The following is a 14,652-nucleotide window of genomic DNA, read 5'->3' as shown; positions in this document are numbered from 1 at the left end:
ACCCTGCACTCACACAGACTCCAACGCTTTGGACATAGATCTGCATGAGATGGAGATGGAGTTTCATTGCCTTCTCCCTCTCCCATTCTCTCTCCGACAAGATCCACTTTTCCAGGAGCTGTGGATAGAGCCCAGAACACAGAAGGGGGCATGAAAATCCCAGGGCCAGCCCTTCCCTGGCCAACCATTGCCCTCCTCATCCCTCCTACTCAGAATCGGACTTTCAGTGTTTCTGGATGGTCCTAGACACTTCTGGTTTTCTTCCCAGGCCCCCTCAATGGAGAAAGGGTGATGTGACCATGGGCAGAGAGAGAGCGCCCCCCCAGCATCCAAGATGGCTCTTGACTGAGGGGTTTGGCCTTGCTCCAAATGTTTGCCTGTGGTGAAAGGGCCAGGAGCACCGCCCACTCTGCATTCCAGGGCCTAAACATTCATGCATCTAATGACAGAGCTTAATAAAACATGACGCAGCATACATGGGATGTAGCAGCCAAAAATAAAGTCGGTGGACTCATACTATCTCCTTCTGATTTCAAGACTTATAATGTTATAGTAATCAAGACAGGACAACACTGGTGTAAAGATAGATGAATACATCAATGCAGCAGAATAAGTGTTCAGAAATAGAGCCACACATACACAGTCAATTGATTTTTGACAAAGGTGCAAAGGTAATTCAATGGAAAAAAGAGGCTTCTCAACAAATGATGCTGCAGTAATTGGTTATCCATGGGAAAAAAAATTAAATAAACTTTGGTCCCTACCTCACATCATATACAAAACTTCAATATATCATAGACTTCATTGTAAAACCTGACATTATAAAGTTTTAGAAGGAAATCTTTGTGACCTTGGGTTAGGCAAAGATTTCTTAGATGTGACACCAAAAGCATGATCAATAAAAAAAAAAAAAGATAAATTAGACTTCATCAAAATTAAAAACTTCTGCTCTTAAAAAGACACTGTGAAATTAATGAAAAGACAAGTCACAGACTGGGAGAAAATATTTTCAAATTATATATCTGATAAAGGACTTGCATCTAGAACATATAAAAACCCTGAAAATTTAATAATAAGAGAGCAAGCAACCTAATTTAAAAATAAATGACCAGTATCGTTTTAAAAATGACAAGATTATGAAAGACAAAGAAAGACTAAGAAATTGTTCCAGATTGATGGAGACTAAAGAGACATGACAATTAAATGCAATGCGTAATCCAGATTAGATCCGGGATCACAGAAAAACAGCTATAAAGGATATTACTGGGACAACTAGTGAAATTTGAATATGGACCAAAGATTAGAATATAGCATTGTATTGTTATGTAAGAGAATATTCTTGTTCTTGATGTCTGCGACTAACTCTCTATAATTCAAAAGGTGAGTGTGTGTGTGTGTGTGTGTGTGTGAGAGAGAGAGAGAGAGAGAGAGAGAGAGAGAGAGAGAGAGAGAGGAGAAAGAGAGAAAAAGAAACTGTGGCAAAATATTAAGAATTGTGAATCTGGGTGAAAAATATACAGGAGTTCTTTGTACTATTCTTGCAATTTTTAAGCAAATTTGAAATTTTACCTAAATAAAACTACCAAAACAATGTTTAACTCATCCCCCTGTTTCCCCCAGAGACTCTGGCCCTCAGGCCAGCTTTCTGGGAGGGTTGACCATCCTTGGCTCTTGGTCCTCTGCCCACCAACTCACATGCACCATCTCCTGCAGACCCTTAGGGTCCAACTGTCTCTGCATGAGGCTCTCCATCAGCTGCTCCAGGGAATGCAGGGCAGTCGTGTACAGGGTCTATGACAAGAACGGGGAGGGAAGAGCTGGGCAGCAATGAGGGGGCACACAGTGTGAAATGGTTTGGTAATCACCCCTTTACTTTTGCTCAAATTGAGTTCTTCACACTTATTTTCTCATGTGACACACAAGACAGCATCTTAAGAGGAACCAATTTTACAAAGGAGAGAACTGAACTCCTAGAGCCAGCTTCTACTGACTCATCATCCAGGGTCAGGCCCTGGAGGCACAGATGTCTACCTGACCGCAAAAGATTCATCCTCCTTTTCCACAATGCTCCTGGGAAAACAGCCATCCAGTCAGGGACTACATTTCCCAGGACCCCTTGCATCTAGGTGGAGCTATGTGACTGAGTTCTGGCCAATGGAAGGTGGGCAAAGTGGCTCATAAATCCTCCATACTCTTCCTATCCAGGCTGGATATCAGTACACCCAGGAACTCTCAGTTATGCATTGAAGATGGCAGGGTGCCTGAATAACTACATAAACAGCTCCACTCCCACCCCCACTGCCAACTGGACTTCACTTAATGTGAAATAAGCTTTCATCTTGTTAAACCACAGAGATCAGAGATTTGTGGTTTATCTGTTACAGCAGTTAGCATTACCTTACACAGAGCCTGCCACACTTTGCTGCCTCTAACCACTCACAGGTGGTTCAGGATGGTGGGCTCTTGGCACTGCCCATGTGAATGTAAATATCCAAGTCCTGACCCAGAAAATGAGGTGGCCCGGAGGGACCTACCTTACTGGACTCATTGTCCTCTCCTGGGGGTTGGAGAGAAATTAAAGAATGTATGCAGATATCCATCAGCTCACTGTTTTCCTCTATGGAGTAGAAAGGCTTCACTTTGCTAGGGAAAGAACAAGTGACAAGAGGAGTGGTCAGTGAGCAGCTGGGACCCTGCCCCACTGGGGTGTGCAGGCATGCCATAAAACAAGGCAGAGGCCAGCTTCCCTGGATGGGGGTTCAGGCATGCACCCCTCTACAGGGGCCCTAGCCCTGCCCAACCATCAGTGGCCAGTGACTGTCTGTGATTGAAGGGGAGGCTCAGGGGCCCCAGACCACCTCTCCTACGTGTTGCCTGCCCTCACCCTGTCCCTCCCCTGCTCAGAAGCTTTGCATTGCTCCTCTCTGATCACAACCATGGATTCTGCCTCCCAGGCTGGTCCTGGCCCGGGGGTCAAGTGTAATACTGCAGCAGCAATATTACCTTGGAGCTTATTAGAAATGCAGATTCTGTTGTCCCACCTCAGAGCTACTGAATCAAAAACTGTGGAGGTGGGGCCCAGCCACTTGCGTTTTAATAAACCCTCCAGGGTGGTAGGCAGCTGCTTGATACACCCAGCTCATCTACCTTCTATCCCTTAATCAATAGTTATCAGCCGAGGTGCAGATTAGAATTTAAGGGCCCCAGGGGCCATGTTGGACTCCAGGGATCTTTATTTAAAGGTCTAGGGTGGGGTCAGAAAATCCATATTGTTAAAAGTAACCCCATTGACTCCCTTGCACCTCCAGAATTAGGAGCCCCCCTCCTGCTTTAACTCTGAAGTTCTGCCCCCCAAAGGGGTTCTGTCCTGCCAAGAGCTTCCTGCTCCTACCCAAATCCATGTACTTTGTTTAAGCCCAGATCAGAAGTCAAACTCCTTTTTATAGCCCCTAATACAGCAACTGAATTGCAGCTTGTTAGTAGCCCACTTTTTTCTGGTCTTAGGTTTTTTTGTTGACACTCAGCTCTGACTTCTAATTCCTTGTGCATGTGCCCGGCTCCTCCCTCAGTCCCTGAAGGGATGTTTGTGACATTTATTTAAAATCTGTCTATGTGTTACCTCGTAAAGCAACAAGTAGTTTTGCTATGACCTTAAATGACAACTCTGCCTAAAATTGGTGAAGAATTCCTAGAGACGACCCAACTATTTCAAACACAAATTTTATAAACACATAGCTTCTTCCCACCCCCTGCTCCCCACCGGTGGATGGACAGTTCCAGGAAGGCAACCTCAGGTATTTTATTGCTTATAATTACTATAATACTTGGCTTAACTGTATCAATATCGTGTCAATAAATAAATTCCTTGACCGAGCCCAACCACCTGGAAGGATGCCATGTCCCTGCTGTACTACTCAGTGTCACTGCGTGATTTCTTACTAAAACATCTCCTAATGGACTGAAGAGCAGCCTACCCATCTGCCAGTCACTTCCCAATCCAAGGAGAAGAGCCAGCTTGAAATATTGTTGAGAAGTATGGAAAAGAGTTGGTGGAAGGCAATCCCCATCTTCTAGGATGGCCCATTGACCTGCGAGCTCCAGAGGCGGGGAGGGCAAAGTGGGGGCAGCCGCCCAAGGAGCACTGAGGGGTGGTCTCAGACTTTGCCTACACCCAGGGCAAGCGCCCGGGGCACAGGAAGGGGCCCTGCTCACCTCATGTGCGAGAGGGCATCCATCGCCACGGCCCGCACGGGAGAAACGAGGCTGTACATGGGTTCCGCATTGACGATCGCCTGCCCGACCCAGCAGGGCAGTGAGCTGCCAGGCCACTCAGAGTCCCGGTCCAGGCAGGAGAGGGGACCTCGACTCACAGTGACCCTAATGGTGGCAGCACTTCCCAGTGTTAGTGCCAGGAAGACCTGACATTTTTAGGGTCATTTGGCCTTGGACATTTTCGGAGAGGCAGCAAAATCTGGTGAAAGGCGTGGGGCTCCAGATGGGTCTGTGCTTCTCGCTCAGGCCTGCCTTACTTGCGGGTATTCCTTGGGCAAGCCACTTCCCCTGCCTGAGCCCAAGAACCCTCACATGTAGAACGAGGACTCGGTGGCCTGTTTTACAGGGCTGTGCCGGGCTGGCGTGAAATGACACGTGTACAACACACGAAATGACACTTCCTTCCAGAACTGCTTCCAGCTCAGCTGGAGTGGTTTCCAGGGGCAAGGCATTGTAAGGGAGTGGGGAGGTGTGGGGACAGGGACAGGGCTGTCCCACAAACTCCATCAGTCCCTGTCATCGCTTCTTGCCTTTGGGCAGTTGACATTTTCTAGCTTTTACCAAAGTTCTGTGCAAAACCAGCTTTGCAGCAGATCTGTACCCCTAGGTCCCTCCTATGGAGAAAGTCTGGGGCTATAGCAGGGCTGACCCTGTGGACCTCTGTCTCCCAGTGCTAAACAAGCCACCTTGGGGCCACTACAAAACCCGACTGTTTCCTGGCCATGAAACCCCTTATCAGATACAAGAATATAATACTCGGAACTCCTACAGTTGGATAAAAGCAGAAATGAGACAGAAAAGGGCTTCAGAGACCCCTGTGCCCGCCTCGTCCCTCAGATGCCCTCAGGAATTCTGAAAACCTCTGTCAAGATGGAAGCCAGTCAGCGGAGTTAGACCCCAAAACCCCCCAGGGCCGAGGAAGCGCCACAGGCTTACCATTAGAATGGCAGTAAGAGTCGTCTTTTGGGCAAATTGAAAGTCCTCCAGGTCCGTGATGTTTCTGATGGCATTGGCGATCTGCATCACGCTCTTCATGAAGGCCATTTTGAGGCAGATGTCCTGCGCCCAGACCAAGACCAGGGGAAGGAAGGAGCACGTTGTGAGTGATCCGGGGGTCCCGAGTCACAGCCCTGACTGCCGGACCCTGCAGCTGCATAGGGATGCCCCTTCCTCGGCACTGAGGAACAGTCAATGTCAGGGGCACTCAGAGGGCGGCCGGCCTCGTTCTGTCCTTCTGCCACCTGACAGAGCATCTGCCATGTGGTGGGACATGGGCCGGGCTCCAGAGCTCCGGAGAAGGTGCTGCCTCCCCCAGAACCCCCACAACTGTACCCAAGGGCCACAATGCCAGTCAGGGGGCAGCTTCGCTCACCAGGGGCAGCAAGCCCTATGTGTCACCGAAGAGGTAGAGTAAGTTATTGAGATTAAATTATATTTGTTTTTACGACATGGATGAACCTTGAAGACATTTATGCCAAGTGAAATAAGGCAGACACAAAAGGAGAAATACTGTGCGATTCCACTTCAGTGAGGTACCTGGAGTGGTCATTCACAGAGACAGAAAGTAGAGCGGTGGGTGCCAGGGGCTGAGGGGAGCGGGGATGGGCAATAGATTGATGGATGCAGAGTTTCAGTTTACAAGATGCGCTGGAGATGGATGGTAGTGATGGCTGCACAACTATGTGAATGTACTTAATGCCATTTAAAAAGGGCTCATGACTAATGACGAATAATTTTATGTTATGTCTATTTTTACTACAATTTAAAAAACAATAATAATAATAAAATAATGTTTGCTTTGTTCTCTGTGCTTTCTCCTCCTTGTTATTCCGAGAAAGTAGCTAGTCCGTTTGCAATTCTGAAGACAACCCTACTTTTTGTCCCTTATGAAAGGGTTTGGGTTAGGTGTCTGGGGGTTCAGAGGGGGGCAGAAATGAAGGTAGAGGGAGAGAGGCTGGAAAGAGGAGGGTTTATCCTGTGACTTCTGGGGACACATGCTCACCCCTCCCAGCACTCGGGGAAAGGGCTGTCCCCCACCTCCCCCTGCAGCAGAGAATAGCACAGGTAGGGCCAGTGGGTTTCCCACATGCTGGATGTCGGATAGGACTCCTGGATGTCTTGATATGGGTCACGGGCTGCCTGGATCCAACTCCTGGCTTTACCACCACCCAGAAAATGATGCAGGGTCACTCTCCACCAGCCTGGCACAAGGAGGGCATCCCCAGGCACTGGATGTGGGCCTGTGGCATCCTGGGGTCACCTGGCAGCTGCTGGTGTAGTGGTGAATGATCTTCGAGGTGAGGGGCTTATCCACGTGGGTGAGGAGCATCTGCGGGTGGCAGTATGTGGCCACACAGCTGTACATCACCATGAGGGCACTCTTCACAGTCTCCCGCCTCCAGGGATGGTCTTTCTGCAAGGTCAGCGAGAGGGGAAGAAGCACCGGGTGGGGGTGAACTGCTCGACTCCGCCGTCTGGGAGGGAGCAGGCTCTGCCCCACGTGCACATGGATAGTCTCTGGTCACAAGACCAAAAGAGCCACTGAATCAGCTGAAGGTGCCTGAAATACTCATTTATTTATTCCTTCATCCAACGGTTCTTTATTGAGCACCTATGACATGCCAGGCCCTGGGCATAGAGTGGTGAGCAAGTCAGACCAGGGCCAGGACCACCCGTTAGCTGTGAGCAGGTGATTCACGTGGACACCCCCAATCAGAAGCTGGCTGTCCGCTCCATCTTACCTCCACCTGCCAGGCTCCTGCTCTGGGCCACGGGCTCTCGTGATGCTGGGGGTCCATGGGAACAGAGAGCCTCGGCCCTCCTCTGCTGGGAGGACATGTTGGAGGCTACCAAACCCAATGTGGGAGAGGCGTAAGGGCACCCACGCCCTGCCAGGCTGTGAGGAGAAATGCAGGGCTCAGACCCTGCTCTGTACAAAACCTAGGGCAGAAGCCTGGGACGCTCTGGATTCTCTTCCTCCAACCTGCCAGGCCCCAGGGCAAGTGTCCAAGGTCAAAGCCAAAGTCTGAGGCATCAGCGACTTCAGATGGTTGCCTACTGGGAGCTCAGCCAGCCTGTGGTACCCACCTGGTGGCAGGAAGTTAATCAGAGAGGCCACCCAGGGGTTGCCTGGGTCCAACTCCTGGTTTCACCACTGGCCAGCTGCTTGCCTTTGGGCAAGCTTCAGTGTTCTCATCTACACGACAGTGGGCATTGCAGCCCCTCCATCCCAGCCCCATTGGTTCACTGAGGCAGAGCTCCCGATACATGGAAAGCACCTGTAGCCTCTTCAGATTCGGTGGATGGATCTGGGTGAGGCCTGGGACCTGCATTTCCAACCAGCACCCAGAGGGGCCCCTCGAGAGCAGCAAGAGGCTAGGACTCCTCTGTAATACTGGGTCTTAGAAAAGCACTCCCCTGCGTACTTTAGATGATCCAATAATAAAGCTTGGTTGCAGGCGGCCTCCGATCTCAGTCCTTTTGGCAAAAGGACTCACAGAGCGGGATTTCTTATTGTGACCGAGTCAGAACGTTGGTTGTGTGCTGAGAGCATTACTGTTCTAAGAGGGCCCGGGAGACCCGTTGTGGAGCGAGGTTGCCTTACCCGCCAGGCGCCGATCTGCCAGGACTGCTCCGACTCCTGGATCCTCTCCTCAAAGTCATGCAGCACGTTCAGCACTGTGCTCACCTGGCCCCGGGCACACAGGCCAAAGCACAGAATCACGCCCTGCGGGGAGACCCAGCCAGCCTGCGTGAGGGGGCAGGCAGGGGGCAGAGGAGGAGCCCCCCCCCACATGCATATGCACGCACGCACAAACTAGTACGCACATGCATGCATGTACGCGCACAGGCACATGCACACATATGCACGCCATGCACGCATGCACGCACACATGCAGGCAGGCATGCACACGCCGTGTTCCCCGAGGTCCGGAGGGCTCCGGCAGATAGGAGGGGACGGCGGGACGCCCTCACCTCCCGGTCGAAGTCGTTGCCGTAGTCAGTCTTGTACAGCAGCTCCAGCAGCAGCACCTCCACTTTGTCGGCCTCCAGGCCTGTGGCCAAGGTGAAGCCCAAGGCCCGGTACAGAAAGCCCTGGGAGGCAGAGAACACAGGGAGCGTCAGGCTGCCCTCCTCGGCCCGCCAGGGGTCGCTGCGTGGGGGAGTTCACTGCATACTCTTTCCTCTAGGTTTGTTTTGCTGCTGTTGTTGTTGTTCTTGTTGTTTTCTACAACAAGATATCTACGCATTTTATGTATTTTTAAAAATAAATGTTCAGGTTATTCTGGGGGGATTGGATTGTACAGGGCAAGCATATTATAAATGGTGGGGGCCAAATTTCTCTCCTACAACGTAAGTTGGAGCAATTTACACTCCTACCAAAATATCTAAAAGCACCTGTTTTCCCACATTCTTGCTCACATTGGACATTATTAGTGAGAGGTGGGATATTTGCATTTTGTCTGTTTCTTTATTAGCCATGTTGAGCACCTTTGCATAGTCTCGTGATCCATCCATTCTTTGAATTTCTGCCGATATTGTTTCCCCATTTTCTGCTGGGTTATTTGCCTTATTTTATGTTTTATTTATAAGAACTCTGTGTGTATATTTGGGAAAATAACGAAAACAAACATGTTATTTCGGTTAATCCACACAACCATTCTAGAAGGCAACTACAATTACTATATTTACAGATGAGAAAATAAGCAGAAAGTGACAGAACCAGGACTTAAAATCAGGCACAGTCTGATGCTCGTTTCTTATCATCACCTATCAGAAGACTCAACTGAGCCATCACTCTCAGCAGTATGTTTCCCCACTGTCTCATTTCCCTCTTGACTTTATTCATGGCAATTTTGCTTTGTCACACAGAAAAATTTCATTTTCTTAGGGGAACGTGTCTTTCTTTTCCTTTGTCTTTCTTGGTTTCTTTTCATGCATATGAAGGCCTATTCCATATTAAGATTATCAAAATATTCATCAATATATTCTTCTGGTTGTCCCACAGTTTTATTTTATTTGGTACACTAACTCTTTGATTTTTCTGGGATAGCAAAGCCTTCCTTAACATGCTTCATTTTCAATTAGCTATTCTCTTACATGTTTTTTCATTCAGACGAACTTAGAAATAATCTTGTCAAATTCTATAAAACTGTCAGATTTCCACAAAAACTCCTTTTGGGAATTTGACTGGGAGTAAATTATATTACAGATTAATTTGAGGACGATGGACACCTTTACAACATTGAGACTTCCTATTTCCAAACAAGAGATATCGTGTTTATTTTATTAGGGCTTCTTTTAGCATTCCTGCCTCTCGTAATTTTGGGTTCTTCACATTGGTTTCACATTTTGTCATACAGTCAATATTTTAGGATTGACTATCTACTAATTATATATTTTACATTGCACTGCTCCTTTGAAGAGGATCTGTTTTCATGACATCGTGTTTTTGTTTTTATTTGTATATAGGACGATAACAATTTCAGCATATTAATTTGGGGATGAGATTGGCTCCATCTACTGGGGTTGTAAGTCTGGACTACAGGTAGCCATCTTGCCCACACCTGGAGGACGCCAGTCTAGCTGTGAAGAGCTTGGAAGGGTCCTGAGGAAGTTCCTAAGCTGCTGTATCCAATTGTGCCTTTTCAAGTTATCTGAGCCAATAAAATTCTACGTATTTATTTATTTTCCTTAAGTTGAGTGAGTTATTATAATATGGTTAAACTGTATGCATTTGCTCATTAAATACTATATACAACTTTCTTTCAAATGAACATCTGGCTTTAAATTGGCATCTGCTAAGAACTTATACCTGCAAATCTATAGCATTTAGCTACAGAAGGTAACTATAAGATATAATTTACTGTTAGTTATTTTTCATATTTACCTATAAAGGGTGTATATTTCAACAAGCACATTTTTAGTTGACACCTGTGCAAACCTTTTGTTAAGCATCTTTATTGAGCTATAACTCATATACCATAAAGTTAACCTATTTAAAGTTTACAAATTCAGTGGGATACTCACAGGCTTGTACAACCATCATCATGATCTAAGTTTGGAACATTTTTATACCCCCAGAGAGAAACCCTGTACCCATTGGCAGTCAATCCACATTTCCCCCAGCCTCTGGAAACCACTAATCTACTTCCTGTCTCTATGGAGATGCCTATTCTTGACATTGCAAATAAACACAATCATATAATATGTGGCCTTTTGTGTCCCTTTGCATCTGGCTTCTTTTACTTAACAAAATGTTTTCAAATGTCAGCCTTTTTATCCCAGCTATCAGCGCTTCATTCCTTTTTATGGCTAAAGAGTATTCCATTGTATGAATGGACCACATTTTGTTTCTCCACTCATCCATTGATGGACATCGGAGTTGTTTTCACTTTTTTGGCTATATGAATCATGCTGCTATGGTCATTTATGTACAAGTTTTTGTGTGGATGTATGATTCCATTTCTCCTGGGCATATGTAACTAGGAGTGGAATTGCTAAGTCATGTGTTAACTCTATATTTAACATTTCGAAGAAATGCCAAAATGTTTTTCAAAGCTACTGCACCATTTTACATTCACACCAGCAATATATGAAGGTTTAAATGTCTCCACATTCTGGCCAACACTTGATATTATCTGCCTTTTTTATGATAGCCATATTTGTGTGTATGGAGTAGGTACCCCCATTGTGGTTTTGATTTGCATTTCCCTAATGGTAATAATTTTGAACATTTTTTCATGTACTTACTCGCCATTTGTGTATCTTATTTGAAGAAATGTCTATTAGATCCTTTGCTTTTTTTAACTGGCTTATTTGTCTCTTTATTATTGAGTTATGAGTACTTTATATATCCTAGGGGCTTGATTTGCAAATATTTTCTCTAATTCTTTGGGGTGTCTTTTCCCTTTCTTGATGGTACTATTTCCAGTGTAAAAGTTTTTCGTTTTGACGATGTTCAATTTATCTATTTTTTCTTTCATCATTTGTGTTTTTGGTGTCATATCTAAGAAGACTTTGCCCAAGCCAAGGTCACGAAGATTTACATCTGTTTTCTTCCAAGAGTTTCAGAGTTTTAGCTTTTATACGTACATCTATGATCCATTTTGAGTTAATTTTTGTGTATGTTGTGAGGTAAGGTCCAGCTTTATTCTTTTGTAGGGGTATGCAGTTGTCCCAGTATCATTCATGGAAAAGAGAATTCTTTCTTAATTGAATTATCTTGTCACCTTTATCAAAAATCACTTGACAGTAAATGTGAGGTTTATCTCTGGACTCTCAATTCTATTCCACCAATTTATATGTCTATCCTGTATCAGTGTCACACTGTCCTGTTTATTGTAGTTATGTGCAAGAAGTCATGGAATTGCAAAGTTTGTGTCCTCCAACTTTGCTCTTTTTTTTTTTTTTTTTTTTTTGATCACAATACAACTATATTGGTATTCTGGGCCCCTTGCATTTCTATATGAATTTTAAGATCATTATCAATCTCTGAAAGAAAAGGCCAGCTGGAATTATGATAGGGGTCATGTTGAATCTGCAGATAAATTTGGGGAGTGTCGTCATCTAAACTGTATCATCTTCCAATCCATGAATATGGGATGCTTTTCATTGATTGAAACCTTCTCTGATTTCTTTCAACAGTGCTTATAGTTTTATCAAGAACTTTTCATGGTGAAATATACACATGTGGTCATCCAGTATCTGGATGAGTCCGGTGTAAGGAAACATATTCAGCAGTCTGTCAGCTGGGGGTAGGGGCAGTTGGGAGTCCAGCTCCAAACCCCAGCTTGCCTCTTTATTTTTCCTGCTCCAGGCCTTATCTTTACTGCTGAGCTAGAACCTGGTGACTTCTTTAGCTTTCCGTGGTTCAGTGTCATTCTCACCCTTTTAAATATTTGCCAAAACCTGTTCAGACATCTCAATCCTTGCCTATTGGACTCTGCTATGATACATCTTCAGATGGAGAGTAAAGTGAGAAAGATGGGGAAGCTGGTGACTGGAGGAGAAAGCCCCAGCTTCAACAAAGCAGGTTCTTAAAGAGAAACAAAAAACTAAAACTCACTCGTCTGGACCACCCACCTCTCTTCCCAGGACCCTGTAGACCGGTGCAGCTGCTCTCACACACAGTGTAAGCCTCTCCATTCCAACATCTCTTGAGTCCCCTCCCTGTTTGAACTGCCCTGAGGCTGAGGGGACCAACCTTCTCCAGAGAGGGGCTGTCAAAGCTCTCAATTTGATTGTTCAGCTCTTTGCTCAGACGTAGGCTCCAGTTGGAACCCCGAGTCTTCTTGAGGGAGTTTCTCAGAAACTGGGGAGGCAGAAGACATCGGTGGGCAGTGCTCCAGGAAGGCTGTGTGACCTTAAGTAGTGACCCCCCTTTTCTAGCCCCTTTTCCAATCTCTGGACCACCCGACCACAAAGCCCTGATCCAGTGCTAATGTTTGGTGGCCCCGTGGGTCTGGGAAACAGCTGCGTCTTGGGGGCTGGTGGGAGGGGTGCCACCCCCGCCCCCATGCTGATTTCCTGAGCACTTGATTTCTCAGAGTGGAAGGCCCTTTGTTCTCCCGTGCTGATAGGTATAGCTGTGGATAACCTCCAAGTCTTCTGACAGAAGGAGAAGGTGTCCTTTTGGGGCTCCAAAGCTCCCCACATGCCAACCCTACCAAGTGCCCTCTTATCATCCCTCCCCTTTCTCCCCGCCCCGACCTCAGCTGGCTGGGTTACCTCTTTACCTGAATCAGCTTGTCCTCCCAAGTCTTCTGATTCCAAGTAAACTCAGTATGTTCTGCAGAAAGAAGGGTCACACATGCCACTCTCTTCTGCTGCTCCCCTCTGGGGCATCTCCTTACCTAGGTCTGCAAAAGCCTCCATGGGTGGGCTCACCACACACTGCCTTTCCCTCCCCACCTCGCCAAGGACCAAAAGAGGCTGTGCTGGTCCACCTCAAACCTCAGCTCCTGTTGTTCAAGCCACGTGATTAGTACCCCAGCCTGTACACTTCGAGGGCAGTTGGCTCGGGGTGGGCACCCCGGGTACCTCACCTTCCAGGTACTTGACCAGCAGTGGGATCTCCAGTTCCCACGTGTCAGCCATGGCTGGAGCGATGCTGTGGCTCAGGATCCTCAGGAGGTTGAGCATGGCTACCCCGCGGCCCTCCCCCTTGTAAGGGGACGACATCAGCACCTGGAGGGCACCGAGACGCCAGTGGGGCTCTGCCTGGCCTGGGCAGCTCCGGGCACCTCGCTCCTGGAAAGGAGATGAGGGACAAGACCACGGGCGCCCTCCCCACCCCAACCTTCCGTGGATCATAGATTAGCGTCCAGAGCCCACACGAGGAGGACACATGGGTGCAGGACTGAGCCCACCCCGGGGGCAGGCAGGCCATTGTCCAGGGGATGTTTTGAGGCTGCTCAAAGGCTGAGTGGAGGAATCTGAGAGCAGGTCCCTGACACATCTACCCGAGAGGGACAATAGGAACAAGGAAAGGTCTGCCATGCCAAGCGTCCAGCTCCCTCCTCCCTCTTAGGGCTCTGGGAAGCTCAAGGGAGAAGTGCCACAGGACATGGCCTCAGCCAGGCCAGGGCACAGCCCAGGCGAGCCACTCACCAGGAGACGGGCTAGCAGCTTGTGGGGCGTGGGCAGGTCCACTGAGGAAGAAAAAGATTCAACCCCTCCTGAAGCGCCTGGTCTGATGTCCAAGATGTGCCCTGTGTCCCCGCGGGAGGCTTTACCCTGGGAGGTGTTTCCCTGACACTATCCCATTGTCCCCATAATGGAATGTGGGTCTGCATAGGGGTTTTCCATAAAGAACATAATTTTAATCTTATCCTGGGAAGAGTGGACAATCGTGCTATGCGCTGGGATATAGAAGATGCTATTTTCAGGATATGCCCACTTTGTAGTGGGCAGCAGGACCTGCTATTAAGAGTGTCTGTCTCCTCCTGGGAACCTTGACATCTGTTGAGTCAACAGTGATCAGACAGCTGCCCCCACCTCCATCCCAACCACAGGCCTTGGGAGTCAATGAGTCCATAAGAAGCAAACACTAGGACCACAGAGCAAGGGAGGACCAGGGCTGCTGAGAAGTTGCAGTTTGGGGGGGGGGGCAGGAGAGGACTCAGCCCCAGAGTGAGGATGGGGGGGGGTGCATAAGGAAAGCCACAGGGGGTGGTCTAGTTGGCTGCTCAGAGCAAGCTCCACCCTTTGCTGTCCCTGGGTCCTAAAGGGCTCCCAAAATCAGCTCCACTGCCAGCCATGCCCATCCAGCGAAGTCCCCAGTCCATGAGAGAAACCCCCTTGGGACAGCAGTGTCATGCCATATGTAGGTGGGCCGAGTCATTTTTTTGAGAGTTTGATATGAACAGTGCTCAATCA

General features: G+C 47.7%; 1 protein-coding gene across 1 annotated transcript in view; it reads right to left on the bottom strand.

Annotated features, from left to right (window-relative positions):
- The window catches only part of MROH2A (maestro heat like repeat family member 2A), a 46,447-nt gene that overhangs the window by 9,907 nt on the left and 21,888 nt on the right, over positions 1-14,652 (bottom strand). Inside the window, exons 18-29 of the mRNA XM_074331576.1 lie at positions 13,885-13,925; positions 13,320-13,461; positions 13,011-13,063; positions 12,479-12,586; positions 8,248-8,367; positions 7,877-7,999; positions 6,533-6,685; positions 5,209-5,331; positions 4,213-4,292; positions 2,535-2,643; positions 1,696-1,791; positions 14-118 (exon numbers count right to left, since the gene is read on the bottom strand). Coding sequence (XP_074187677.1) covers positions 14-118; positions 1,696-1,791; positions 2,535-2,643; positions 4,213-4,292; positions 5,209-5,331; positions 6,533-6,685; positions 7,877-7,999; positions 8,248-8,367; positions 12,479-12,586; positions 13,011-13,063; positions 13,320-13,461; positions 13,885-13,925 — 1,253 coding nt within the window. The remainder of the gene's footprint in view (positions 1-13; positions 119-1,695; positions 1,792-2,534; positions 2,644-4,212; positions 4,293-5,208; positions 5,332-6,532; positions 6,686-7,876; positions 8,000-8,247; positions 8,368-12,478; positions 12,587-13,010; positions 13,064-13,319; positions 13,462-13,884; positions 13,926-14,652) is intronic.

The sequence above is a fragment of the Rhinolophus sinicus genome, linkage group LG01 (assembly GCF_036562045.2).
Source record: "Rhinolophus sinicus isolate RSC01 linkage group LG01, ASM3656204v1, whole genome shotgun sequence".
Lineage (NCBI taxonomy): Eukaryota > Metazoa > Chordata > Mammalia > Chiroptera > Rhinolophidae > Rhinolophus > Rhinolophus sinicus.
The sequence above is the reverse complement of the archived record's forward strand: the minus strand, read 5'-3'. Positions and strand labels throughout refer to the sequence as shown.